At 49.6% G+C, this 26,374-nt stretch overlaps 1 protein-coding gene across 1 annotated transcript in view; it reads left to right on the forward strand.

Moving 5' to 3' along the window:
* Positions 1-405: 405 nt before the first annotated feature.
* Positions 406-26,374, forward strand: part of ETV7 (ETS variant transcription factor 7) — a gene marked incomplete at its 5' end in the record, with an annotated part of 46,219 nt that continues 20,250 nt past the window's right edge. The window contains 3 exons of the mRNA XM_080805930.1: positions 406-601; positions 22,579-22,667; positions 24,301-24,430. Coding sequence (XP_080662056.1) covers positions 406-601; positions 22,579-22,667; positions 24,301-24,430 — 415 coding nt within the window. The remainder of the gene's footprint in view (positions 602-22,578; positions 22,668-24,300; positions 24,431-26,374) is intronic.

Here is a 26,374-nt window from a genome sequence, read left to right on the forward strand (position 1 = left end):
TGTCAGCTTCTTCATGAAGGGTGGGGAGGGCAGCCCAGCCAACATAGGTCCCACAGGTCCTCCAGAGGACAGCCCAGCCACCAGGAGTCCCACAGGTCCCACAGGGATAGCACCTCAGTGGGCTTGTGGTCCAGCAGGTAACTGTTCAAGTGGCTCTTGTCACACCACACAACCTTGATCCCATTGACCAGGTCAACCCCCATCACCAGGTGACAGGCCAAGGTCAGTCAGTGAACCTCCACCACCAACCCCCCCAAAAAGACCCCCATGTAATAAACGTTGCCCTGGTCCCTGGGGATGTGGGCCTGGAACCATGGCTGGTGCTGGTAGCTGAAGTCTTCATGGGACACCCAGAAGAAAATGGGGTGAAAGGTGCCAAAGGAGGGGCAGGATCTCCAGGCCCACATGGTCGCAGAACTTCATGTCCACATCCACACATACACCAGGTCGTCCAACTCACGGAAGAAGTGCGGCTCACAGAAGTGGCTGACCATTGCCATGTGCTACATGGACACATCCTGCCAGTATGGGGTGCTGGAGACCTCGAGGACCACCACCCTCCAGCCCTCCCATGGGGGCACAAGGGCTTGGCAGCCCACTGGTCGGTGATGACCTAGTAGATGAAACTATGTCCCACCATGATGGACTTCTCTGCCCTCTGCAGGGACAGCTCTAAGTAGACCACCTATGTACAGGGATGAGGGACAAGGTGGGAGGAGGGTCAATGTCAGAGGCTGGCAGCAGGACCCCAGAGCTGGGAGCCATGGATGTGTGCACCTTCTTCACGGGGGCAGGCCCTAGGCTGCTTTAAGCTACAGCCACTCTCCCAGCCTGTCCTGAGCAAGTCTGCTTATGGGGCCTCCCTACCTTCTGCTCCCAGAGATGGGGGCCATCAGCACCCCATCATACAAAGGGGAGTCTGAGGCTTCAGAAACGGGAAACCAACCCCACAGCCAGCATGCTGGAGCCAGGAATGCTCCCCCCTGTGCCGAGCTCCCAGGCAAACCCTGCAGGTGCCCTTCCCTGGCCGACCCCCTGCCAGTCCTGTCCCCATATGCCAGGAGTGGAGCACCTTTGGGCACAGCCCTCCTTTCTATGGCCTACAGACTGGATAAAATCAGCAGGGCTGGTCTCCTGCCCCACTTTGCTTTGAGGGGGCTGTTGCTGGCCCCCACAGATCTGTCCTCCCTTGAAGGCTACTGGGCCTCTTGCTGACAAGGTCCATCAGTCAACCACTGCTATTCCTGGGAGCGGTCACCCTTGAACTCCCCCAGATCAGGAATCAGTTCCAACCCACGGGCAGAGAAGGAGAAAGAGGAAGGTTGGAAGAAGACGGGGCTTGCTAAGGCCCCAGCCATGATTCCAAGAATGGAAGCTTCCAGGTCCAGGTCTACATCTCCGGGCTCCAAGAAGTTGGAATTCTTGTCTCTCTGAGGGGACTACTTGTGGGGACAGCAGCTCCCCCATTGTCAGCAAGAGTAGTGAACCCCTTTGAGACAGATTTTTGTTAAGGTTTTATTTATTTGTTTGACAGAGAGAGAGAGACAGCTAGAGAGGGAACCCAGGCTGGGGGAGTGGGAGAGGGAGAATCATGCTCCCCACTGAGGAGGGAGCCCAACATGGCAGGGTTTGATCCCAGGACCCCGGGATCATGAGCGGACCCAAAGGCAGATGCTTAATGACTAAGCCACCCAGGTGGCCTGAGACTGATTTTTTTCACACAGGCACTAAGGCTACTTCCCCATGCCTGCCCCATACCTGGCAGCTTAGTAAATTGCTCACACAGGGAAAGTGGGCACTACATTTAAATAGGGGACAAGGCCACACACAGCCAACAGACACAAGTCAGCTCACTGGGGGGCAAGTCCAGGTCCAGCCAAAAGGGGAACAAGCCAGACATGAAGCAGGGGGAGAGAAGAGTGCTCCTGGCAGAGGGCAGAGAGAATGTAAAGGCCTGGAGTCAGGCCCAAGGCACATGTGGGACAACCACACACCTGGGAGCCCCACAGGGGTGGGGATTATGGTGGAAGAGGAAAGGCTGGAGAGGACAGGCAGCTGGAGAGCAGATCACAGAGAGGCTCAATGGTTATGTTCTGAAAAGATCACTCTGCTGGTTACCAGAGAAGAATGGGCTCTGTACAGCGGAGGACAGAGAGACCTTAAACCTAAACCCTAACCCTAACCCTACCCTAACCCTAATCAAACACTGTGCTCAATTTTGAGGACTGACAGCTCTACTCTGAAATCACAAACAAGTCCACTGTGCTGGCTTTCACTCCTTGCTCAGTATTGCACTGAAAGTTCTACCCAGTACAATAAGGCAAGAAATAAGGAACCCACACGTGAAAGGAAACAGTAGAACTAGGTCTATTCAGAGACCTGAATATAGAGAGCTCCCTAAAGAATCAACAAAAAATGATCACAGCCAGTACCCTAATTCTGCAAAGTTACAGGACAAAATATCAATACACAAAAATCTCTGTTACCTGTATATACTAACAATGAATCATCCAAAAAGGAATTTAAGAAAACAATTCCATCTTAGGGAATATCAACACGGACAAAATACTTAGGAATAGATGAAATCAAGGTATACGTCTAGTACACCAAAAATTACAAAACATTGCTGAAAGTAAGGGAAACCTAAGTAAATCTGAGGACACCCAATGGTGATAAAAAGACATACTATCGATAAGATGGCAACAGTAACAAAGCAATGTGGAAATTCAATACGCTCCCAAGAAATTTCACAAAGGCCTTTGGGAAGAAATGCACAAGCTAATCATAACAGTTATATGGAATTTTAAGGGGCCATAAGTTAGCCAAAACCACCTTGAAAAAGAAAATCAAAGGTGAAAGGTCATACTTCCAAAGTTCAAATCTTAATACTAAGCAACAGTAAATAAAACATTGTGATACTGTTGTAAAGGTAGGCATACAACCTGAAACAAATAATATATTATATGTCAATTAATTGGTTTTAAATTTACAAAAAAAAATTTAAATAAATAAAATGACATTTTTTTAAAAGGATGCATACGGATCAGTATGGGCTCAGATTTAACTGAGAGCCCAGAAATAAACCCCTTTATCTATGGTCCACTGAAATTTAACAAGAGTGGACAACATTACACTGGGGAAAGAGAATGGTCTTTTCAAAAAAAGGGTGCTAGACAATTGACTATCCATGTACAGAGGAATGGAAATGGACCCTTACCTCACACCACATATACGCATTAACTCAAAATAAGTTAAAGGCTTAAATGTAAGAGGTAAAATTATAAACCCTAGAAGAAACAAATGGGGATAAATCTTCATAACCTTGGACTTAGCAATGCTTTTAGATCTGACACAAAAGCATCAGAAGGGAAAGAAAAATAGATAAAATAATATCCTCAAAATTAAAAATCTGTCCTGGGTTCCTAGGTGGCTCAGTTGGTTAGCTGTCTGACTCCTAATTTTGGTTCACATCATGATCTCAAGGTCATGTGACTGAGCCCCACGTCAGGCTCCACATTGAGTGTGGGGCCTGCTTAAGATTGTCTTTCCTTCTCCCTCTGCCCCTATCCACTTGCATACTCTCTCTCACTCACTCTTAAAAAAAGAAATGTAAAAAATTTAAAAATATTTGTACATCAGAAGATACTATCCAGAAAGTGTAAAGACAGCCCCCAGAATGGAAGGAAATATTTGTACATTATTTATCTAATAAGTGTCTGTTGCCCAGAATATGTAAAGAGCTTTTACAACTCAACAAAAAGACAACCCCATTTTTAAAATGGACAAAGGACTTGGATAGACCCTTCTCCAGAGAAATCATACAAATGGTGAAAAGCACATGAATAAATGTTAAACATCATTAGTCTTTATGAAAATGAAGATTTAAACCAGTTAGATGTCCTTTTACACAGGCAGAATCACTATGATCAAGAAAATGAAAAATAACAAAAGGATGTTGAGAGACTGAAACCCTTAAACCTCACTTGTGAAAAATGGTGCAGTCTACATATAAAATAATTTGGCATTTACTCAAATAGATCCAAGCAGAATTACCATTGGGTTCAATAATTGTGTTCCTAGATATATACCCCCAAATTTGAAAACACTGGCTCAAACAAACAAAAATGTACAGGAGGGACACCTGGGTGGCTCAGTTGGTTAAGCCGCTGCCTTCAGCTCAGGTCGTGATCCCGGGGTCCTGGGATCGAGTCCCACATCGGGCTCCTTGCTCAGCAGGGAGCCTGCTTCTCTTGCCGCCTCTGCCTGCCTCTCTGCCTGCTTGTGTGTACTCTCTCTCTGACAAATAAATAAATAAAATCTTTTAAAAAAATGTACAGGAATATTCATAGCAGCTGTGTTCACAACAGGCAAAAACCAGAAATATCCATCCACAGGGAAATGGATGTCCTTTTGTAAATGACATATGCAAATGTCCATCCATGGGGAAAAGGATAAACAAAATGAGGTAGATCCATAAATGGCTATCTTGTTCTGCCCTATGAAGGAATGAAGTGAAATAGTTCATCTGTGGGGAAAAAATATGGTGGTTCCTTAAACTATTAAACACAGAATTCCACTGCAGCCTATATGCCCCCAAAAGTTGAAAGTAGAAGGCCCCATATTCAGAGCAGCATTTCTCACAACAGCCAAAAGGTGGAGACACCCAAGTGTCCACTGACAGATGAATGGATAAACAAAATGCAGTTTATACACCATGGAACATGATTCAGCCTTAAAACAAAGGGAGTTCTGACACAGGCTACAGCATGGGTTGAACATGGAAGTCATTACATTGAGTGAAATCAGCCAGTCACAGAAGGACAGATACTGTGTGATCCCACTTGGATGAGGTGTCTGGGACACAAAGCTGGGTGTGGCTGCAGGGGGCCGAGGGAAAAGGACAATGGCAAGTTGGTGTTTTATGCATACAGGCTCCCTCGGGGAGAACAAGAAAATTCTGGAGAATGATGTACAACCATGGGATCTCAGCTAAGGCCAGAGAATTATGTACCTGAAATGCTTTAAGGGGTCAATGTTCTTATGTTCAGTCACTGTGAAAAAGTGAATGAATGACTGATACATGTCACAATGTGGATGGATGTTGTGTCCACAGAAAACAACCCCAGTGACATAAGCCATACAGAAATACCACTCAGATGGGAAACTTCTGTGCTCCTTAAGTCCATCAAGTTTGCCCAAATAAGAGAAAGTCCTGGAAGAAATTCCAGAAGAATAAAACTGGATCCGAATGGAGAAGACATTTCAGACCATCGGGCAGGTGGTGACAGCTGAAGTGGGCCTGTGGTCTGGGTTCAAATGTGGGAACCATCACGATTTCCTTACTTGGTGTTACGTGGTGGTTCCACGGGACACTGTCCCTGTTTGGGGTAAAATGCACCGAAGTAGCCTGTGTGAAGTGGCAAATGTGGTAAAGAAATGACAACTGGGGAGTCTGAGTGTGGAGATAAAGCATATTTGTGCTGCTGTGACAAGTTACTGCAGATTTGAAATCACCGCAGAGTAAATGACTCTTCGAAACATCCACGTTAGCACCACATCGCAGAAGCAGAGAGGACATCAGACTTCGGGATGGAGGCCAAGCCCTCCCAAATCCCATTCACCCACTGTGGAGAGGCCACTCACCGTTGGAGGAGGCCACCTGTTACCAAGATACTCTTGGGAGGATTAAATCAGATGCCCCCATGTCTTGGGTGAAGTAGAAGCAGTAGGATTCAGAAATCCAATTCTCCACAACACTCCACCACAACCTGGTTAGAACTGTGACAAAGCATGAAGGGAAGCCTCTGTAAAGTGGACTGGGGATACCAGCAGGGGAGGCTGGAAGGGAGTACCTGATGCTCAGTGCCCATTACTGATCCCACATTACAATCCCCCATGGGAGAGACTCATCCGTTCCAGGCCCCACAGGGGCAGCTGGAGGGTTCATCTCCTACAAGAAATCCACCATCCCCACAACTCGGCTGGTGAGAATCCTCCATCTCCCTGAACCCCTGCCTTTCCCCAGGGGACTTTCCTTCCAAGCAACCCTCCCAACTTCTTCCTCCTCCAAGAAATAATGTTCCTCTCCTTTGTTTCTTGCACTTGCCTGTGATGTGCCCATAGCTTGGTCATCCCAGATTGCCATTCTCTGCTATTCCCAAATAAACCCATTCTGCTGGACAAATAACTGGCAGTTTGAGTTTAAGGCAAACAGAACTAATAAATTCAAGAAACTTGCAAGGAACAAAATCAATATACACAAATCAATTGCATTTCTATGTGCTCTGAAGCAACCATCAGAAAGAGACTACGGAGAACAATCTCATTTACTACTGCATCCAAAGGAACAAGATACCTAGAAGTCCCCTGAACCTGACAGACCTGTCCTCTGACAGCTGTGGGACACTGATGACAGACAGGGAGGGAGACACGCAGAGACAGGAAGATACTCTGTGCTCAAGGAAGAACCGACACTGGGAAAATACCTCCTCTCCCCAAAGCTGTCTACACAGTCTGCGTTGTTGCTCCCGAACTTCCAGACTCTGGACGAACCCTGACATGGGTGTGGACATGGGAAGGACCCTGCAGGGCCGAGGCAGGGGGAGCAGGAGCTCTGAGGCTGGAGGCCGCTCCCTGACTGCAGAGTGTCTCAGGAGCCCCAGGAACCGAATCCACATGCACACAAACACAGATGCAAGACCCAGGGTGCACATCCGAGCCCAGAAAGAGGGGACCCCACAGCCCCACAAACAGCACTGCAGGAGGCCACCTCACCACACACAAAGCCACGGAAGCCCCAGTGTCTACACAGCATGCCCTTCTTCCATGGGGTACTGAGACCACGCACCCCCTGGCCAGTCCCTGCTCAGGCGGCTTCTCCTCACCTCCTCCAGCAGTGGGTCCTGAGGGGGCAAGACTGCTGTCAGTGTGGACACAGCCCCACGTCCTCCACAGTGGGTCCTGTCAGTGTGGATGTGGAACTACATCCTCCCCAGCTTGTCCTGTCAGCGTGGGAGTGGCCACACGTCCTCCAGAAGCCTCCAGAACAGCTCCCAAGTAGGCCTGACTCCTGTCCCAGCTGTGGAGGCACAAGCCTGGCTCAGGGTGGGAGCTGGCATCCTGCACCCTCTGCAGGCGGTGGAGGGCACTGCAGGACTAGGGGAGCTCACCCTTCAATGGAAGCACCTGCTCCCTCCCGGGGGTCCAGCTGGAGCCATTTCATTCTGGAAATTCAAGCTGCATGGAATCCAACATTCCCCAACTTCTCCAAAAATAGCTAAGAAACAATGGATTGGAAACAATATGGAATGACAACAGTCCCTGACCCAAACGGCGGCAATGAACATGACCCTGGCCCTGACGCAGACCCACACTCTGATCTGAATTTGCTCTCAATCCTGGCCCTGACCCCAATCCAAGACCCTAGCCCTAGCCCGCAGTGCAAACAGTGTTCACAAGAATCAAAAAGTAGAAACTGCAAATATCCATCAGTGGTGAGTGCATAAACAAAGCATGGTGAAGCGTTTCAACTGGGTTCAAGTTCAGGTTTCAGCCAGAGTTCTAGATCAGGCTTTGGGGATAGCGTCAGGGTGAGGATTTAGAATGAGGGACAAGGGAACAGTTAGAGTTTAGGGCTTTAGGTTTATGATTTAGGGTTTAGGACTCAGGGCTTCTGGGATAAAGTCCAAGGTCAAATTTGGGGTTTGGGTTCATGCTGGGATTTGGGTTCAGGATTAATGGCTCAGAGTTCTGTTTAGGGTTTGGGTTCATGGTTCAGGCTTTGGGTCCAGGGCTCAGGCTCAGAGTTTAGACTTCGGGTTCAATTTCAGGTTTGGGATTCAGGGTTCCAGTTTGGGCTTTAAAGTCAGGTTATGTTTCCCCATTAAAGTTAGGGGTTGGGTTAGGTTTAGAGATGACACATTTTCTTCAGTTGTCATCATGGACACAAAATTCCTATCTGAACTTTCTAAATCTGAAATGCATTTCATCTGGGTGTCAGGAGCTCATTTAGAATTTAAGATCTCAGTAACTACCTACCAACAGCATTCTGATCCCAGGGTCTCCCAGTCACCAAGAATTTGCTTTTGTCTTGGCTCAAACACACCCTTGGCAGAGAAGGGTGAGCAGCTGCCAAAGTTGGGATGATTTCACAATGGTAGAGGTGTGAACCCAAATATTGTGGAACTGTTCATGGAAAATGATACAGGTGACAAATAATTGGTCGACTCCTGATTCTTCCACAAAGACTAAGTCTCAAATAGAATCTGATAATCTTCCCTGGGAAGGCCTATGGTACTCATTACCAGTACTTAAAAAAGGCCCCCTCCCCTGTTTTAAACTAAGAATCACAGCAGGATACATCCTACTTTGTGTCAAAAATAAAATTTTATTAGTTGGCTGTTCCAGTGTACAATTTGTGGAAGCATCGACAACATTTTCCTTTCTCGAATCCTCATCAACACACGAGTAAAATGCAGGCAATGTTGTAATGCACTGCTCATTGGAATACCAAGTACAAGGAGGACTATCAGAAGCAATAAAAAGGTATCGAATATGAAACTCAGAAACAGGACCCTTGATGGGCACTTAATGAGGATCCCTAACCATAAGATCTAGTGTCTCATCCTATGGAATTCACCCATATAAATCATCAATCACAATAGCCTGCTGACCACTGTAACCACCTCACCATTGGCCTCTAGGCTTGTAATACACACTCCAACCACTAGAGACACACTTCTCAGCAGCAGAACAGGACTTGCCCACTTCCGGTGGACCAACTCTTACAGTGAAGCCAAAAAATCCCACCCCTTGGAAATCCCAGCCATCAGGACACAGTCACAGAAACCACATCCAGAACTCAATAAAGGATAGACATCTCATGAAGTGGACGCTACAGATCACCACCACTCCCATGAAGTAACTCTACAGTGGACTCCAGGTCTGTCCCCTGCCCGGGATCACACAGGGCACTGCATTCTTCCAAGATTCCATCCTCAGAACAAAACCATGTCCTCATCAGTCCTATGTGTAGGCTCACAGTGAACCCTGTGAAAGCCAGACACCTTCTTGAGAGCACTCAGCCTCTCATGCCTATCTTAGCAGATGGAGGGTGCTGCTCTCCCTGACTTCCATACAAACTAGAGAATGCTTGGAACGAGTCTTGCCATACTCCATGCAAAGGCATATTCTCCATCTACAAAATAATGGATGCTGAAACACCAAGATTCCTCACACCTTCTTGAACCTAGATAAGCTTGAGCTACAGCTTGGCCAGAGCTATTGTCCCCAACCCTCTACACACACACATACACACACACACACACACACACACACCCTTCCCTTGTGGACTCCAGTTGAGTTTCCATCCATCTTGTTCATTCTCAGCCATTGTCTCTGCAGAGTAGTACAGCAGTACCGAGGTGCTGGGACTGAGGTGCTAGGTGCTAAGACAGCACCTTCAGCCACTTACTATCATAAATTAATATTCATTTTATTAACAGATGCATCACAGAAGATCTTGCCTCCATGGCCATTAGAAAAGTCATTACAACAGAGATCCTAACAACCTGTGCCAATCTCTATGTCTCCACTTCCTGGCTCCAGGAATTAGCTCATAAATGGGCATGTGACCCAGTCCCAGCTGATAAGGATGGAGGAACTTTAAGTCTCAGCCTATAGACCTAATAATCATGGGGTGGACCACCCAGGCCAGTGGCTTATCCATCGCGACTGCACAATGGCCTAGGCCAGGCTGGTGCCAGTGTCACAGAGGGCCCAGGAAGCCAGGTGCTCCATACCATTGCTGAGGGATGAATCAGACTCGTCCTGAAGCCCACACATGCTAGATCCTCTGCTAACTCAGGAGAACCCCAAATGTGCTCGTGGTCTTGGCCTGAATAAGATAAGCATCTCTGTGGTATACAACCTGCAAGATAGACCTGCCAGTCTATCTTAGACAGGGGACAGACTCAGTGAAACAATACCTACATGGAATTCAACCACAGACAAATGTGTTGTGGGAAGCTCGAGACCGACAGAGAAATGGGGGTGGGAGGGAATTCCTGAGGCCTTCATTTTGGCCAATCTCACTATCATCTTTTTTTCCTTTCAAGTGCAGGGGCCGGGGTCAGGCAGGATGGACCCCAGTGTCTTTCTACTCTGTCACTGGAAAAGAAGAGCCCTCTCCCCCATCATCCATCCTGTTGCAGATCTGGGGTGTGGGAAACTACCACCATGGGCCAAATGGAGCTCCTCCCATATTCTCTCAATCAAGTGGTCTGGAACATTAGCTATGGATGGTCTGTGGCTGTTTCAAGCCACAGTGCAAGAGTGCAGTCATCACTGGAGACACCACATGGACTGCAACACCTAACAGAAAATCTTTACAGAAGACTTTCTAGAAAAATCTATGCTGATCCCTGGTCTCAAAGATCCTAGCATCATGTCCCTTCTTTGAGTAGAATGTAGCACCCTCTGGGTCAAATCTAATTTCTTCACCCCCAGAGGCAAGGACTTCCATCCTTTTAGCCAGAACTCCATCTCCATCCTCCTCTCTTGACACCTTGAATGTGACGGCTACAGGTCTCCCACCCAATGGGAATTCACTGTTGTTTCCATGGTTGTGATGCTCAGAAACAGAGGTGTAAGTGTGAACTTGTGAGGATGAGCGTGTGTTTCCTCTTTGGTAGCCACAGTGTGTAAGGAAAATACAATACAGTAGCGCACTTTCTGTCCCACAGGAATGGCCACACACTGTGGTTGCATAGTGATCTCAGAAGGAAGCCATCTTCTTAGAACAAACTTCATCTGGGAGGACTCCCAAGTCCCTTGTCCTAGACACGAGTTTCCACCAAGGCTTGGGCACAGAGAGGGACAGAGACTCCCCCTGCCCATCAGGGTTTTGAGGGACACCTGCTGTTCCAGGACCAAAGATCCCAAAACCATTCATCCACCTGTCATCCAGCCAGGCATCTGTGAGAGAGATCTACTCCAAGCAGAAAGGGTAGACTGAGAGACAACAAATGACAGCTTTGTGTGACAAGTGCCACTACAGGGGACACTCAGGAGGACTGGGGGTGTGCTGGGGGACCAGTAATCCTCCAGGATCGCTTCCAAATGCTGACAAAATTTTCTTCTAGTCAGCCCACTTCAGCATGGGCAATGGGCCTACCATGCCCCTAGGCCCTAACCCTATGCCTGGGTTTGGTTCTCAGGCTTCTGTCCCCAGAGGCCCGGCCCCCAAGTCCTCTTGATAGGGGACCCCTAAGCCACACCCCAGGAGTTTGCCTGCCACCCAGGAGAAATCCATGTCCTTTGGACCAGCAGAGAACCATCAGAGTGGGAGAAACCTACATGTACCCCAGAGGCCACCCCCATACTTAGTGGCCCCCTGGGCCATAATCCCGTATTTGACACCTCATTTGAACCACACTCTCCAATCAGCCCCCCAGCAACCCTGCCTCAGCCCTGGCACATAGAACCTGCCATGCACTGAGCCCTGAACCCTGACTCTACTTTGGGTTGCCAGTCTTCTGTCCCCATATGCTTGACCCCCCAATCCCTCCAGATCGGGGAACCCTGAGCCATATTCCAGGACTCTGCCTGCCATTCAGGAAGAGACTGTGCCATTGGGACCTGTGCTAAAACCCCCAGACTGGGAGAAACCTGCATGCCCCCATCAGGCCATCCCCACCTTCTGCGCCACCCTGCGCTACAAACCCAGATCCCGAGGCTCAGCCTCTCCCCCGCCCTTTACTCTGCCTCCAGGGAGCTCACCTTCCTGGTGGCTGACAGGAAGCCACCTGGACAGGACATGGTCCTACATGTCCCCAAGATGTACCTAGCAAGAAAGCACTCCCAACAGTGGGTGGGCACGTGGCTGGTATAGCCTCACAATGACAGTCAATTCTCACTAGTTTTCTGCCCAAATGAATGCCACATTGGTCAGAAAGCTCATGAGAATTGGTTGGGTACCCAGGCAAACTAGCCTACGGCAGTGGGGTCTTTCAGGGGGGACCTCATCGGCCCTTCGCGGGGTCCCGTGTGGTCGCAGGCCAAAGCTTGCGAGAAAGCCCTCTAAACACCAGGTGCAATCGAGGTGCAGATGGCCTCTGAATGGAGGCCAAGCGTGTCCTCCACTCTGCCCTCTGGGGAGTCTGCCTAATAGCTGGCAGTTGGGGCCTGCCATGACCCTAGGCCTTAATCCTAACCCTGGGTTGGGTTCGCATGCTTTCACCCAAGAGGCCTGGCCCCCAAGCAATCCACATTGTGGACCCCTGAGTCACACCCCCAGGAGTCTGCCTGCCACCCACGAGGAAACCATGGTCCATGGAGATGGGCAGAACCATCAGAGAAGGAGAAACCTGCATCCACCCGAGTCCACCCCCAACTTCGAGGGTCCCCCTAGTGACAAACCCAAAGCCTGACACCCCATCTGAACACTCCCTCCACTTAGACCCCTGATGATCCTGCCTCAGCGCTGGTAGATCGGGCCTGCCATGCTCCTAGACATGAACCCTAACACTAGTTTGGGTTGTCAGGCTTCCATCTCCAGTGGCCTGGCTCCCCTAACCCACCAGACCGGGGAACCCTGATCCAACACTGGGACTCCACCTGCCAGTGAGGAGGAATCCATGCCATTGGGAGCTGCACAAAACCCTCAGAGCTGGAGAAACATGAATGCCCCCTTGAGGCCACTGCCACCATCAGTGGCTCCCTGGCCACAAAGAGCTACCCTGACTCTCAGCCTCACCCCTTCCCTCAACTCTGCCCCCCCGGGAGCTCACCACCGCGGGGGTACTCAGGGGAGCTGTGTGGGCCAGACATGCAGTCCCATACTACCCCAACATGCACCTAGCGAGAAAGCGCTCCCAGGACAGGGTGGGTGTGCAGCCCAAATTGCTGCCCAATGCTGGCTGATTCTAAAGAGTTTTCTGCCCAAATTGACAAGGATTTGGGCAGAAACCTTGTGAGAATCGGCCAAAAAACACCAGCAAACTTGTTTCCAGCTGTCGGGGACTTCAGAGGAGCCTCCAGGCCTGGCTTGTGGTCTTGAGTGGTCACAGCACAAACCCTGCAAGAAGGTGCTCTAAAAGCCATGCGTGCATGTGGCCAAACACTCCGTCTACTCAGCCCCCTGGTGTGCCCGTCTCAGTGCCTGCAGATGGGGCCTCACATGCCCCTAGGACCTAACCAGAACATAGGTTGGGTATTCAGACTTCCACCCCCAGAAGCCTGTCCCCCAAGCTCTCCAGATTGGGGACCCTGGACCCACACCCCAAGAGTCTGCCTGCCACCCAGATGGAAACTGCCATTTGGAGCTGCACAGAACTCTCCGACCAGGAGAAACCTGCATGCCTCCCTGAGGCCACCCCAAATTTAGGCAGCACCCATGGTCACCAACCTGGAGCCTGTCGTGCCCCATGATGCCTGTCCTCAACTCTGCCCCCCAGGGATCCCGCCTCAGCACCAGCATATTGGGCCTGCCATGCCCCTAGTTCTAAGTTGGGTTTTCAGGCTTCTGTCCCAGGAGGCCTGGCCCCCAAGCCCTCCAGATTGGGGACCTCTGAGCCACAACCTAGAACTCCACCTGCCACCCAGGAGGATACCGTGCTATTTCGAGCTGCACAAAACCCTCAGAGCAGGAGAAACCAGCATGACCCCCAGAGGCCACCCCCACCTTCAGCGCCCCACCGGGCCACCAACATGGAGCCTGAGGCTCAGCCTAAGCCCCTCCCTCAACTGTGGCCCTGGAAAGCTCCCCTCAGCTGTGGCCCTCAGGGGAGTCGAGTGGGTCTGGCCTGAGTTCCCAGATGGTCACAACACACATGTAGCGAGAAAGCACTCTAAACAGCAGGCACGGGCATGGCCTGAACCACCGTGCAATGCTTGCCAATTCTGATGAGCTTTCTACCCAAATACTGATTTGGGCAGAATGCTCATGAGGTTTGACCAGAAACCCACGGCCAACTTGCTTCCAGCTGCGTGGGCCTTCAGGGAAGCCTCCTGGGCCTGACAGGTGGTCCCGAGTGGTTTCGGCCTGAACCCTGTGAGAAAGCCTGACGCTCAGCCTCAGCCCCTCCCTCAACTCTGCCCCCAGAAAGCTCCCCTAGGATGGGGCCCTCCCAGGAGCCACGTGTCCCCAGCCCAAGTTCCTGGATGGTTGCGACACACACCTAACCAGAAAGTGCTCTCAACAGTGGGCACGAATGTGGCCAGAATGGCCGCAGAAAGATGGCCAATTCTCACGAGCGTTCTGCCCAAATCAATGTTGATTTGGGGAGAAAGCTCATGAGAATTGGCCAGAAACACCCAGCTGCACGGATCTTCAGGGGAGATGCCTGGGCCTGACCCGAGGTCCTGAATGGTCATGGCCATTTCCCTGTGAGAAAGCGCTCTAAATGCCAGGTGCACGGGTGGCCAAACCCTTCCTCTACTCAGCCCCCTGGTCTCGGTGCTGGCATGTCGAGCCTTCCATGCCCCTAGGCCCTAACCCAAACCCTAGGTTAGGTTTTCAGGTTTCCATCCCCAGGGACCTGTCACCCAAGCCCTCCAGACTGGGGACCCTGAATCCACACCCAAGGAGTCCGCCTGCCACCCACATGGAAACTTCGCCCTTTGGAGCTGTGCAGAACCCTCAGACCTGGAAAAACCTGCATGCCTGCTCAGGCCACCCCCCATCTTCGGCGCCCCCTACTGGCCAAAAACTAAACCTGACGCTCAGTCTCACCTCCTCGCTCAAATCTGTCCCGCCCCACCCCAGCTCTCCTCCGCTGGGGCCCTCAGGGAGCCGCATGGGCCCAGCTAGCACTCCCTCAGGAACCCAACATGCACCTAGCAAGAAAGCACTGACAGCGGGATGCCAGAGCGTGGTCTGAGTTGCAGCCAAGTGCAGGCCAATTCTCATGAGCTTTCTGCCCAACTTGATGCAAATTTGGGCAGAAAGCTGGTGAGAATTAGCTGGGAACTCCTGCCGAACTCGCTTCCGGCGGTGGTGGCCTATGGGAGAGCCACCTGGGCCCGGCCTGGGGTCCTGAGTGCTGTTGCCTGAAGCCTGAGACAAAGCACTCTAAACACTGGTTGCAGCCAGGGCCAGGATGGCCCCCAGTGGCCAATCCCGCCACCCTCTGCTCTACTCTGCCCCCAGGGAGCACGTTCCAACACCAGCAGGTGGGGCCTGCAATGCCCCTAGGCCCAAACCCAAACCTTTGGTTGGGTTCTCAATCTTCTGTCCCCAGGCTTCTGTCCCCAGGCCTGGCCAACCCAAACCCAAACCCTCCAGATAAGGGACCCCTGATCTGCACCCCAGGACTCCACCTGCCACCCAGGAGGAAACTGTCACTGGGAGCTGTGGGAAACACTCAGAGCGGGAGAAACCTGCGTGCACCTCTCAGGCCATCCACACCTTCTGCGCTGTTAGGTCGGTGGCCCCGGGCATGCAGGAGGAACAATAAAAATGGCCGCCCGGCCGTCATCTTCCAGGCCGCCCTCTTCCTTAACCCATGACTCTCCCGCCAGACGGTCGTATGCTAACCCCTGGGTTGGGTTCTCAGGCTTCCCTCCCCAGAGGCCTGGCCCTCAAGCCCTCTGGACTGGGCACCCCTGAGCCATACCATAGGACTCCGCCTGCCACCCAGGAAGAAACCATGTCACTGGGAGCTTCAGGAAACACTCAGAGCGGGAGAAACCTGCACGTTCACCTCAGGTCACCCCCACCTTGGGCACCCCCTCCTGCCAAAAAAAGCCGGAGCCTGAGGCTCAGACTCACACCCTGATTTAAGTCTGCTACCTGGAAGCTCACCTCTGGGGCGGGGGGGGGGGGGGGGGGGGCGCCAGGCGGGTCCAGCGCCCAGTCTCACAGTCTCACACAGCCGCAAAACACACACCTTGCCAGAAAGCACTCTCAGCACACGCCGGCCGCAGCCGGAATTGGCGCCCAATCCTGGCCAATTCTCACGAGCTTTCTGCCCAAATCCATGTGGATTTGGTGTATTTAAAGAAACTTTTATTCTTACTCTTGGAACTCCCTAGCAAGGAGCTCACCAAGCTATACTTTTGTCCGCTGAATGGATTGTCCTTGGGCTGCCACATAGCTTACTTTCTTGTCCTTTTCACTTAAGTAAGTGTTCTTTGTTTTCAAATTGGCCTTGAGTCTCAAAATAGCAACTTCTATTTTGCTATTTAGGATTTTTGAGGGATTTTGATTCAAGGATGTTCCCCCCCCCCCCCAGTCTGGGGATGAAATTTTCCTAGATATAAGGTATGTTTTATGTTTATTATTTTTTTTAAATATTTATTTATTTACTTGGCAGGGGAGGGGCAGGGAGAGAGGGAGAGAGAGTCCCAAACAGACTCTACCCTGAGTGCAGAGCCTAATGTGGGACGTGGTTCTGCAACCCTGAGGTCATAACCTGAGTGGAAACCAAGAGTTGGATGCTTAACCGACTGGGCCACCCAGGTGCCACTAAAATATGTTTTAAAATAGTCTTCCTGTCACTTTTAGGATCTGACATATGTCTTTGGGATTTTTTTCTCCATAGGACTCAGTCCTTCCAGTTTCTAGAAACTGTGCCCCCCCCCCCCAATCCCATCCTTACTGGCCTAGGAGTGGCAAAAGCTCAGACATTACCAGCCTGGGGAAATGCACAATGCCATGTATCCCCCACCTTTGTAGACAGTCTCCTTATTTAACTCTCCCTAAATTGACCTAATCTGAAGTGTGCCATCTGTTTCCTCTGGGACCCTGACTGGTACAATAACACATAGGGAATTTCTCAGTTTGTTAGAAAGAGGGGAGGGAAGCTAACATTAATAAACAATTTCTTCCAGGTACTCTTTGAAAGACTCTGATGTGTTTCATTCGATTCTCCCAATAACTGTATGCATTAGTGGATTAGTATTTCAGGAGGAGGAGTTGAGGTTCAGAGAGATTAGGTAACTGAAGGTTACTGGGCAATTAAGTGGCATATCTAGAATTTACATATATGAGCATCTGACTTGGTGCTCTATACATTTCCTCATCTACCTTCCTGGAAGGAACTTCATTCAATTTTCCTAACTGATATCAACTTTAAAGGGAAACAGTCCTTTAAAGATTCCCAGTTGTTGACAGTGTAGGGGCCTACTTGGCCAGAGCAACTCCATCCCAGTTAAACAGCCATTTTGTTGTTTATGCAGTAAAACTTAAACTGACCCTGCCCTCCACCTCCAAGGAACTTACTTAAAAGCAAGTCTGGGAAACCAGTAAAATATGGTTAACCAATCCCTGATAACAGAGCCCAGAATGCAAGGACGAGTCAGGCCAGGTGGAGACAATCTCATTGGCCAGGCTAAACCACATGGCCTTTGCTCTATAAAAGCTAGTCTGTGAGGCTGGGGGTCGTCTCTCTCTCCGTAAGAGACAGCCCCAGCCCGCCGGTTTGATTCTCGGTGCTGGCACGAAATAAAGCTTTGCTTGACCTTAGCTTTGTATCAGTCTCACTCCTTTGATTACAGACCCCATCAGACAGGACAAAGTCTAAATTTTTTAGCTTGCTACTACTGGTTTACCACTCATCTATTCATTCATTCCACTAATGTTTATTGAGCATCTGCTCTGTGTCAGGATCTGTTTAAGTTCTGGAGATATGACAGAGATTAAAAGAGACAAAACTGGGGTGTCTGGGTGGCTCATTGGGTTAAGCATCTGCCTTCCGCTCAAGTCATGATCCCAGGGGCCAGGGATCGAGCCCCACATTGGGTTCTGTGCTCAGTGGGAAGTCGGCTTCTCCCTCTTCCCTCTGCCCCTCTCCCCGTGTGTGTGCTCCTTCTCCCAAATAAATAAAATCTTTTAAAAATTAAATAAATAAATATAAAAATAAATAAATAATATACTAAATAATAATAAATAAATAAATAAAAATAAATAAATAGAAGAGACAAAACTCCCTGATCTCATGCAGTTGATATTCTAAAAGGGAGACAAACTATAAGCAGACAAATAAACTATATAGCTTATCAGACAGAGGTAAATATTGTGGAGAAAAATAAAGTAAGGGAAGGAGTGAGGAATATGGGGGGATTTAGACTTTGAAGTAGAGGAGGGAAGGTCTTCCTGAGAGGGTGACTTCGGAGCAAAACCTTGATGGAAGTACGGGAGGGAGCGTGGATACCTGCAGGCAGGAGGAAAGCAAAGACTCTGAGGCACGAGCCAATGGCATGTTTGAAGAAGCGCAAGGAGGTAATGTGGCTGAGGCTGAGTAAGGGCAAAGTGGTAAAAAATACAGTCAGAGCAGTTGGTGGGGGCAGGTTAGGCGGGGCCCTGAGGACTGAGGCAGACCCATTGGAGAGCTCCAAGCAGAGCCCCCACCCCACCCCAAAGCTGCTGGGTTGAGAAAAAACCGCAGGAGGAGGTGCAGGGACAGAGACCCATTTGGACTGGACCCTCAGCCTTCTTCTCTTGATGTTCACAAATCAACAGTGGTGTTTCCGTGCTGCTCCGCACCCCTCCTGTGCTCTTTGTCACCTCTAACTTCGCTCATGCCCCCCTGCCTTGCCAACTCACCTAAATCCTATCCTTTCCTCCAACCCCAAAGCAAACATCTTGCTTCTTTGAGAGGACTAAGGAAGGGCTCTGCAAAGCCAGAGGAAGAGGTTTTCAGCCCTGAAAAGAATGTCCCAATTCGCTGATGGCTATTAAGGGGGGAAAAGACATCCAGAGGAAAACTTCCCAAGGCGTCCAGAAGGTGCGGACCTTACAAAACAGACCAAGATATTGTCCTGCTCATATAATTCATAAAGCAGTCCAAGGAACTTGTTTGTGGCATTCATTGAATTAATCTTTTTTTTTTTAAGATTTTTTTTTTGTCAGAGAGAGAGAGAGAGAGTGTGTGTGTGCGCGCGTGCACGCGCTCGCACACACAAGCAGGGGGAGGGGCAGAGGGAGAAGCAGGTTCCCCGCTAAGCACAGACCCCCCCCCCCAAAGCTGGGCTCAATCCCCCCAAGCCTGGGATCACTACCTGAGCAGAAGGCAGACACTTAACTGACTGAGCCACCCAGATGTCCCCCACTGAATTAACCTTAATATTGAATTTCTATCTTTGGGTTATTCTACTGCTGTTTTTTAAAACCTCTCGTGCTCTTTTCTCAAACAGGATCTTCAACAGGAAGTCAGGGAGGCACTGGCTCACTTTGTGTTGCTTTTCTTCAGAGGATTCCATGAGTTGCTGCGCTTTCTCTGGAACAACCACTTGATGTAAAAGGAATGTACCTGCCAACTTCTGCTTTCCTCTGAGAAACCGAGAATCCTCTTGGAACAGAAGGAAGATGACCCTTCCTCTCCCTCTCTTTTTATCCGTCACAGTTGGTTCACGCCCGGTTTGTTGGAGAACGGCGGACTCACTGGCCGTCTGTGCAGAGACACGCTATGAGATGTTAGTGATGCCTCCCGGGAAAGCCCAAGGAGGCCATGCCACTTAGAAAACACCAGTGCCGTGGATGGCCCCAGGGCTCCTTGTAAGGAAATCTTAAGCATTTTCTTCTGTGAGTGAAACTGAATCTCATCCTCAAAGCAGAGGACACAGAAATGGGTGCTTCCTCCTGGCCCTTCCGAGGGTACCGGGCCCTCCTGCCACCTGCTGGCCCCACCCTTGGGGCCTGTGTCCAGATCTGCAGGACCCTGTTCTTTTACCTCTCTGTCTACCTCATCAACCCTCCCCCTTTTTGAAGTATTACAAGTATTAAGAAAGTTATTAAGAATGTATTAAGAAAGTTATAAACTAGAAGTTTTATATATAGATTTTGAGTTCTTTGTAGGAAGAATGTTATTTAAAAATTAATAATTTTAAAAATGAAACAAATATTGTTATTTTTGAGCATGAAACACCAGTGTGTATTTCTTTTTTTTTTTTTTTTTTAGTTTCATTTATTTATTTATTTGAGAGAGAGAAAGAGAGAGAGAGAGCAGGGGGAGGGGCACAGGGAGCAGAGGGGGACAGAAGACTGACAAGCAGACTCTTTGCTGAGTGCAGAGTGGATGCGGGGTTCAATATCATGACCCTGAGATCATGACCTGAGCCAAAATCAAGAGCCAGTCGCCTAACCAGATGTGCCACCCAGGTGCCCCAACACCTGTCATAGTTCTTTGTGAAGGAGGGATTCCACTTATTCCTGCTCATATGGGTTCAAAAGTTTGTAGACTTTGATCATATGAGCATCACCTCTGTCCTTCCAAACGGAAATGGCCTCATTTTTTCAGTTTGTCTCAGGCAATGCCTATACAGTTCCATCATTATTTACGTTTTGGCTTACTGGCATGGAATGAATGCTAAAACATCTTTCTTACTTAATTTTACTCTTTTGATAGGGATTAATCAAAACAATGTTAAAGAGTTTCCAATGAAAACTCCTGCTCTTATTTTCTATCCTTAATCCCCGTTATGTCTAGAAGCTCGCTACATATCCCTTCAGAGCTTCTTTTTATATATATATATGTGTGTGTGTGTGTGTGTATATAAAACATATATATATATATTTACACACAAAAGGTAGCATGTAGTACACATTTTCTGTCTGTACCTCGATTTTTTTGCTTTGCATGGTGATCAGGCACTATTCTAGTTGTCTTACAAATGTTAACTCATTTACTCCTCATCGCAACCTTATGAGACAGGTATTATTGTTAGCTCTGTTTTACTGGAGTTTTTTTTTTAAGATTTCATTTATTGATTTGACACACAGGAAGAGAGAGAGAGAGCAGAAGCAGGGGGAGCAGCAGGCAGAGAGAGAAAGAGAAGCAGACTCCCCACTGAGCAGGGAGCCCAATGCAGGACTTGATCCCAGGATCCTGGGATCATGACCTCAGCCAAAGGCAGCCGCTTAACTGCTTGAGCCACCCAGGTACCCCACTCTGTTTTACTATTAAGGAAACAGAGACAGTTAGTGGAGAGAGGCTATAGAGAGGTTAGCTCATTTATCTAAGGGCACATAACCAGGAAGTGACGTAGCTGGAATTCCAAGACAGCCAGGCTGTCCTCGAGTCTACGTTCTTTTTGTCCCCATTCTTAAAAAGATTTATTTATTTATTTGGGGGGGAGACACAGCAAGAGAGGGAGGAGAATCTCCAGACGACTCTGAGCTGAGCATGGAGCCCAAAGTAGTGGATCTCACCACCATGAGATCACAACCTGAGCAGAAAGGAAGAGTCGAACACTTAACTGAGCCCCCCTGAGGCCCCAGAGTCTAGGTTCTTAACTGCTATGCTATACTGCCCCTGGGAGAGCTTGCCATCATCATGCAGTTCTGTTAAATGGATCTACCGTAATCTATTTCATCAGCCCCTTTTAATGGATGCCCGGATCGCTTCTAATTAGTCATTATCATAAGCCATGCTGGAATAAATAACACGTACGTTTTGGATATGTGCAGGTCGATTTATTGAATACATTTCTGGTAGTGGGATTGCTGGGTGAAGGGATGTGCATTTATAACTTTTGCCAGATCTCGCCTTACTGCCTTCCATGGGGTTATCCAGTGTCCTCTGTTCTCCTCAGCCTCTCCAGCAGATTAAGTTAGTAAACATATGAATTTCTGCCAAAATAACGGGCAAAAAAAAAAAAAAAGATATCTCAAAAACTTTAATTTGCACATCTTATATAAGGAGCGTCTTCTATGTTCCCAGGCCATTCAACATTTTGTTTTATGTGGACTGCCTATTCATATCCTTTGCTCATTTCCTATTGGGTTTCTGGCCCTGTTCTTAACTAGTTTTCAGGAGCCCGTGATACATCAGTGCTAAGCCCTCTTTGTAACAGCATCTATTGCTTCGCAGTTTCCACAGAAGGTTCAGGTTTCCTTCTTTTGTGCTGGTGTGGTGGCTTGTCTGGAGCGGCCAGAGGCCTGGGGAAAGGTTCTAGCCAGGATCCACAGGGTACTAGGGTCGGGAGTCAGGAGGAGTAGCACAGCCTCTCTGACAGTGGGGCGCTGCTGGGATGGTAGGGCGTCCATAGGGCGCAACGGCAGGCCGGGCTGGGGTCAGGGCCAGGAAGGGAAGAGGCACCTGGTCCAGGCGGACAGCCTAAGAGGTCCCCTCCAATCCAAATGCGGCGACACACAGGAATGACATGAAGTTGGTCTGTTGCTGTCCTGACCCAAGGACCAGGGGTTCCCTCGGCTCCCCAGATTGTGCAGAATCTCACCTCCGTGCGCCTGGGAGCCAGGGCCAGGCTGCCGGAGGGGCCGTCCTCTAGCGGGAGGCTGCGAGCGGGACCGACGTCTCCTGGCTGGCGAGGCGAGAGTCCCCGCCGCTGCGCTCCCGCAGGGCCCTCCCCGGAGCCCGCCGGGGCGGCAGTGGAAGCCGGATCCCGCTCTTTCGTTTTCGTTTCCCGGAAGGATAGCGATTACCGGAGCGCTCTGAGACCTTCCTGGCCCGGGGAACCCGAGGCACTTCTCGAAAGAGATTTCCTCCTACGCGACCTTCCAGTTTTGGGGGCCCAGTTAAGGGGCAAGAAAAGGAGGGGCTGAGCGCGCCGAGCAGCCGCGGCCAGGGGAGCGCTCACGACTGACGCCGGGGGGCTCTCTCACCTCCACCTGTAATGCAGGTAAGAACCTGGAGGAGGAACCCTGCCGCGCTCACGCGGAGCCTTCGCCGCCCCCTCCCCCCAATCCCTCCTCCACCACCTCTGTTTCTGTACTCATGTTATCAGAACTTTTTCCTGGCTGGAATCTCACTTTCCAACGCATTCCCAAACCTCACCATCCATCCTTCACCCGCCCTCCCTTCTCACTCACCTCCGGCCTGTCTCTCTTCCGACGCCCCCTCTACCCTCTTCTCCCGCCCGGTGTTATATACTGCTCCTCCTTACCTCCTCCTCGCCCCTACCATCAACCAGTTGTGATGTCCCTGGAAGTTCTTGCGCAAACCAGACCCGAACCACTGGCAAATGCCACCACAGAGGGGCCCCCACTTCTTAGAAGTCCTTCTCCATTTGCCATATTTCCCCCAGCAGCCTCAGAACCGCCCCAGAGCAGGGACCCCTTCCCACCTCCAAAGCCTTTCTCCACCTCCTCTCTCCAAGAAGAAGATTCCAATCCAAATCCATATTTTTATCAGACCTCGCCCTGGCTTTCATGCTGAAGCCCAGAGCTCTCTCAGTAGCTCCTGGGCTGGCATTTCCCAGGCAGTGAAAACCCCAGAACTGGCCAGTCCTCATGCTTGAAAGAGAGTAGAAGGGTCCACAAGGGGCTTCCTCCAAGTGTGAAACCTTAGACCCTTCTCCGACTGGGCATGCGCTGCTCTCAGGCGGCAGCCTCTGAAGCTGGATTACCTGGGATACAGCATTGGGGGGGGGGGTCAGCCAGAAACATGGTGAGAACTACCCCCAAAAGATGTTAAATCCTCCTCTGTTTTGTGGTTCCAGACCCTCAGTCTTTCACTGCAGGCTGCGGTCCTCAGACATCCAGAGATTAATGTAATTCTCTTGAAGATTCTAGTTTGAGAAAATGACTTGCTGGGACTGGTTTCACTTTTACTTTTCACGGGCTGGCACCTGTGGCTGGGCATAAGCCCCAAGGTTACTCCTGTCACTTTTTTCATCCCTCCGTCCTGAAGCATGAACCATATCATCTCTGAGGCTAAGCTGGTGGTAAAATTGTAAAGATACAGGCTTCCCTTGGTGGGACCTTGGGATTCAGAAATGTACCCTTCCTTTTTCTCCCTTGAAAACAGCATTTGCTTTTTGGTTTATTTATTTCTGACTTAAGGTGTCTGTATCCTGGCCCCTCAGGTTCCTTGTGTCCTCTCACCAAGGTCCCAGTGACTATTCCTAGGCTCTTGGGTTTCCAGTGTACAAGTCAAATCTTGGCAGGGAGCCTTCTGGTGGGGTGAGGCACGTGCATGAAGAACTTGAGTCAGAAAAATGAAATTTATCACGTGTCCACTCTGTACAAAATGTTGAAGTTACCAATCTGAAGACAAACATGGTTTCTACCTTGAAATTTTTAAAAATTTCTTATTTATTTACTTGAGCGGGGGGAGCATGAGCACAGGGAGGAGAAACAGAGGGAGAGGGAGAAGCTGACTCCCCGCTGAGCAGGGAGCCCTACATGGGGCTCTATCCCAGGACCTGGCATCATGACCTGACCCAAAGGCAGTCACTTAACTGACTGAGTCACCCAGGTGCCCCCACCTGGTTCCTACCTTTAAGATAGATGCAGAGATGGATGCTCTTTCCCTTTAAGAAAAATTCTTAATACATTTAAGGATGACCGAGCCTTCCCTGAGAAGGCTTGTTTTTGACTGACCTGGTTTTTCCTCTTTCTAGGAGGGAGCACTGGCCAGCTCTTCTGTGAGGCCGGAGGCAGCCACACCACCCCCGGACACCCAGGCCAGATGTGAAGCTAGAATGAACTTGCTGGGTGAAGGGGGAATCTGCAAGCTACCCGGAAGACTCCGTGAGTAGAGAGGAGGAAAAAGGCTGATGTTTTCATTTTATTTTTATTTTTATTTTTGAAGATTTATTTATTTATTTGAGAGAGAGAGCAGAGGAGGGAACGGGCAGAAGGATAGGGGGAGAGAGAGAATCTCAAGCATCTCACTGCCCGCTGAACGTGGAGCCCTATGACTTGGGGCTGGATCTCATGACCTTGAGATCACGACTTGAGCCGAAATCAAGAGTCTGACGCTTAACACACTAATCCCCCCAGGCGGCCCAGGCTGATGTGGTTTTTTGTTTGTTTTCTTTTTAAAGATTTTATTTATTCATTTGACAGACAGAGATCACAAGCAGGCAGAGGGAGAGGAGGAAGCAGTCTCCCCACTGAGCAGAGAGCCCGATGTGGGGCTTGATCCCAGGATCCTGGGATCATGACCTGAGCCGAAGGCAGAGGCTTTAACCCACTGAGCCACCCAGGCGCCCCTGGGCTGATGTTTTTAAAGGACATAGATGTGACCCATGAACTTCTTACTTGAGGAACTACCTTCCCTCCATCTGCTATTTCTTTGCTGGGTTTTCTTTAACTTTTCATTGGTGAGGAAATCAGAAGAGGGAAACGTGAATGCTCACGGTGGGGAATGTGGTTGACATGGCCAAGGGTGAGGGTCGGGCAGGCAGTCTCCTCATTAGTAAGATGAGGGTTGGGATCAAATGAGCTATGGGATCTTTTCTAATCCAAAGACAAGGAGTTGGGGACACTTTTTCCAATGAGGAGGATGGAGTTAAACAGTGAACAAAAATTCTATGTATGTAGAACTTTCTTTTAAATAATTATGTTTAACTGTTATTGTTTCAAAAGTTGCATATGTGTAATGTCAAAAATTGGGAAGTGGGGGGGAAGCATAGGAATACGTAGAACAGGGAGTCTGGGTGGCTCAGTCAGTTCAGCATCTGCCTTTGGCTCAGGCCATGATCCCAGGGTCCTAGGATCGAGTCCCACATGGGGTTCCCTGCTCAACGGGAAGCCTGCTTCTCCCTCTCCCTCTGCCGGCTGCTCACTCTGCTTGTGCTCTCTCCTTCTCTGTCAAATAAATAAATAAAATCTTAAAAAAAAAAAAAAAAGGAATATGTAGAACAATCAAATCAACCCAAAGAGCACCACAAGAAACCGACTGGCTATATCTTTTTATTTCATTTTCCTAAGTTATGCTCTTGCCCGAGGAAGCTCATAACCAGAGAACAGGCCATAGATTCCTGTATTTATGCCTATGTTTCAACTGCCAGAGCTGAGAGGTGGGAGAGCTAAGGCTCAAGAGCACGTGGGCTCTCCATGCTAAGGCCAAACCTTGGTCCTGCTGATAGTCTTCTAAGAGAGTTTTCAACATACTTCCTAAGCCATGGGAATCGTAGGCTAGGCAGCCAGCTGCCTGCCAGTGGGAGGTCTTAATCTGAGTGGGGCTCTTGGGGCAGCATAGGCAGGTACGTGTGATCTGGGCTGGGAAGCATCCAGGCCACTTCTTGCTGGGCTCACACAGTGGCTGGAACACTGCCTAATTGATTTCACATCCTTCTGATATCCTGGCCTTGAGCTGCTTTTTCAGCCACCAGCTGGGTTGAGCAGAATGTTGGGTATGACTTCATAGGCCTTGGGAAGACCAGGTTGCCCCCAAAAGCCTCTGCCTCTCCTCTCCATAGCCTGGCATTCTTTTAATAAGGAACAGAGCCTGTGGGAAGATGGGGACTCATGGCTATGAGAAAGCCACAGAGCGTGAAGGAGGCCCTCATGCCTCAGAACTGTGGTGGAGCGAAGTAGCTGTGGGATCTAGGGAGAGGAGCAAGGAGCTCTACAAAGAACCTCTGTTGCTTTGTTTTGTCCAAATGCCAACCCTGACTGGTAGCTTGAGGCTCAGGGATGTTCCAAGAAGATATCTGGCAATGGTTACATCGGTAGGAAGGTAGGATT

The sequence above is a fragment of the Martes martes genome, assembly GCF_963455335.1.
Source record: "Martes martes genome assembly, chromosome: 6".
Lineage (NCBI taxonomy): Eukaryota > Metazoa > Chordata > Mammalia > Carnivora > Mustelidae > Martes > Martes martes.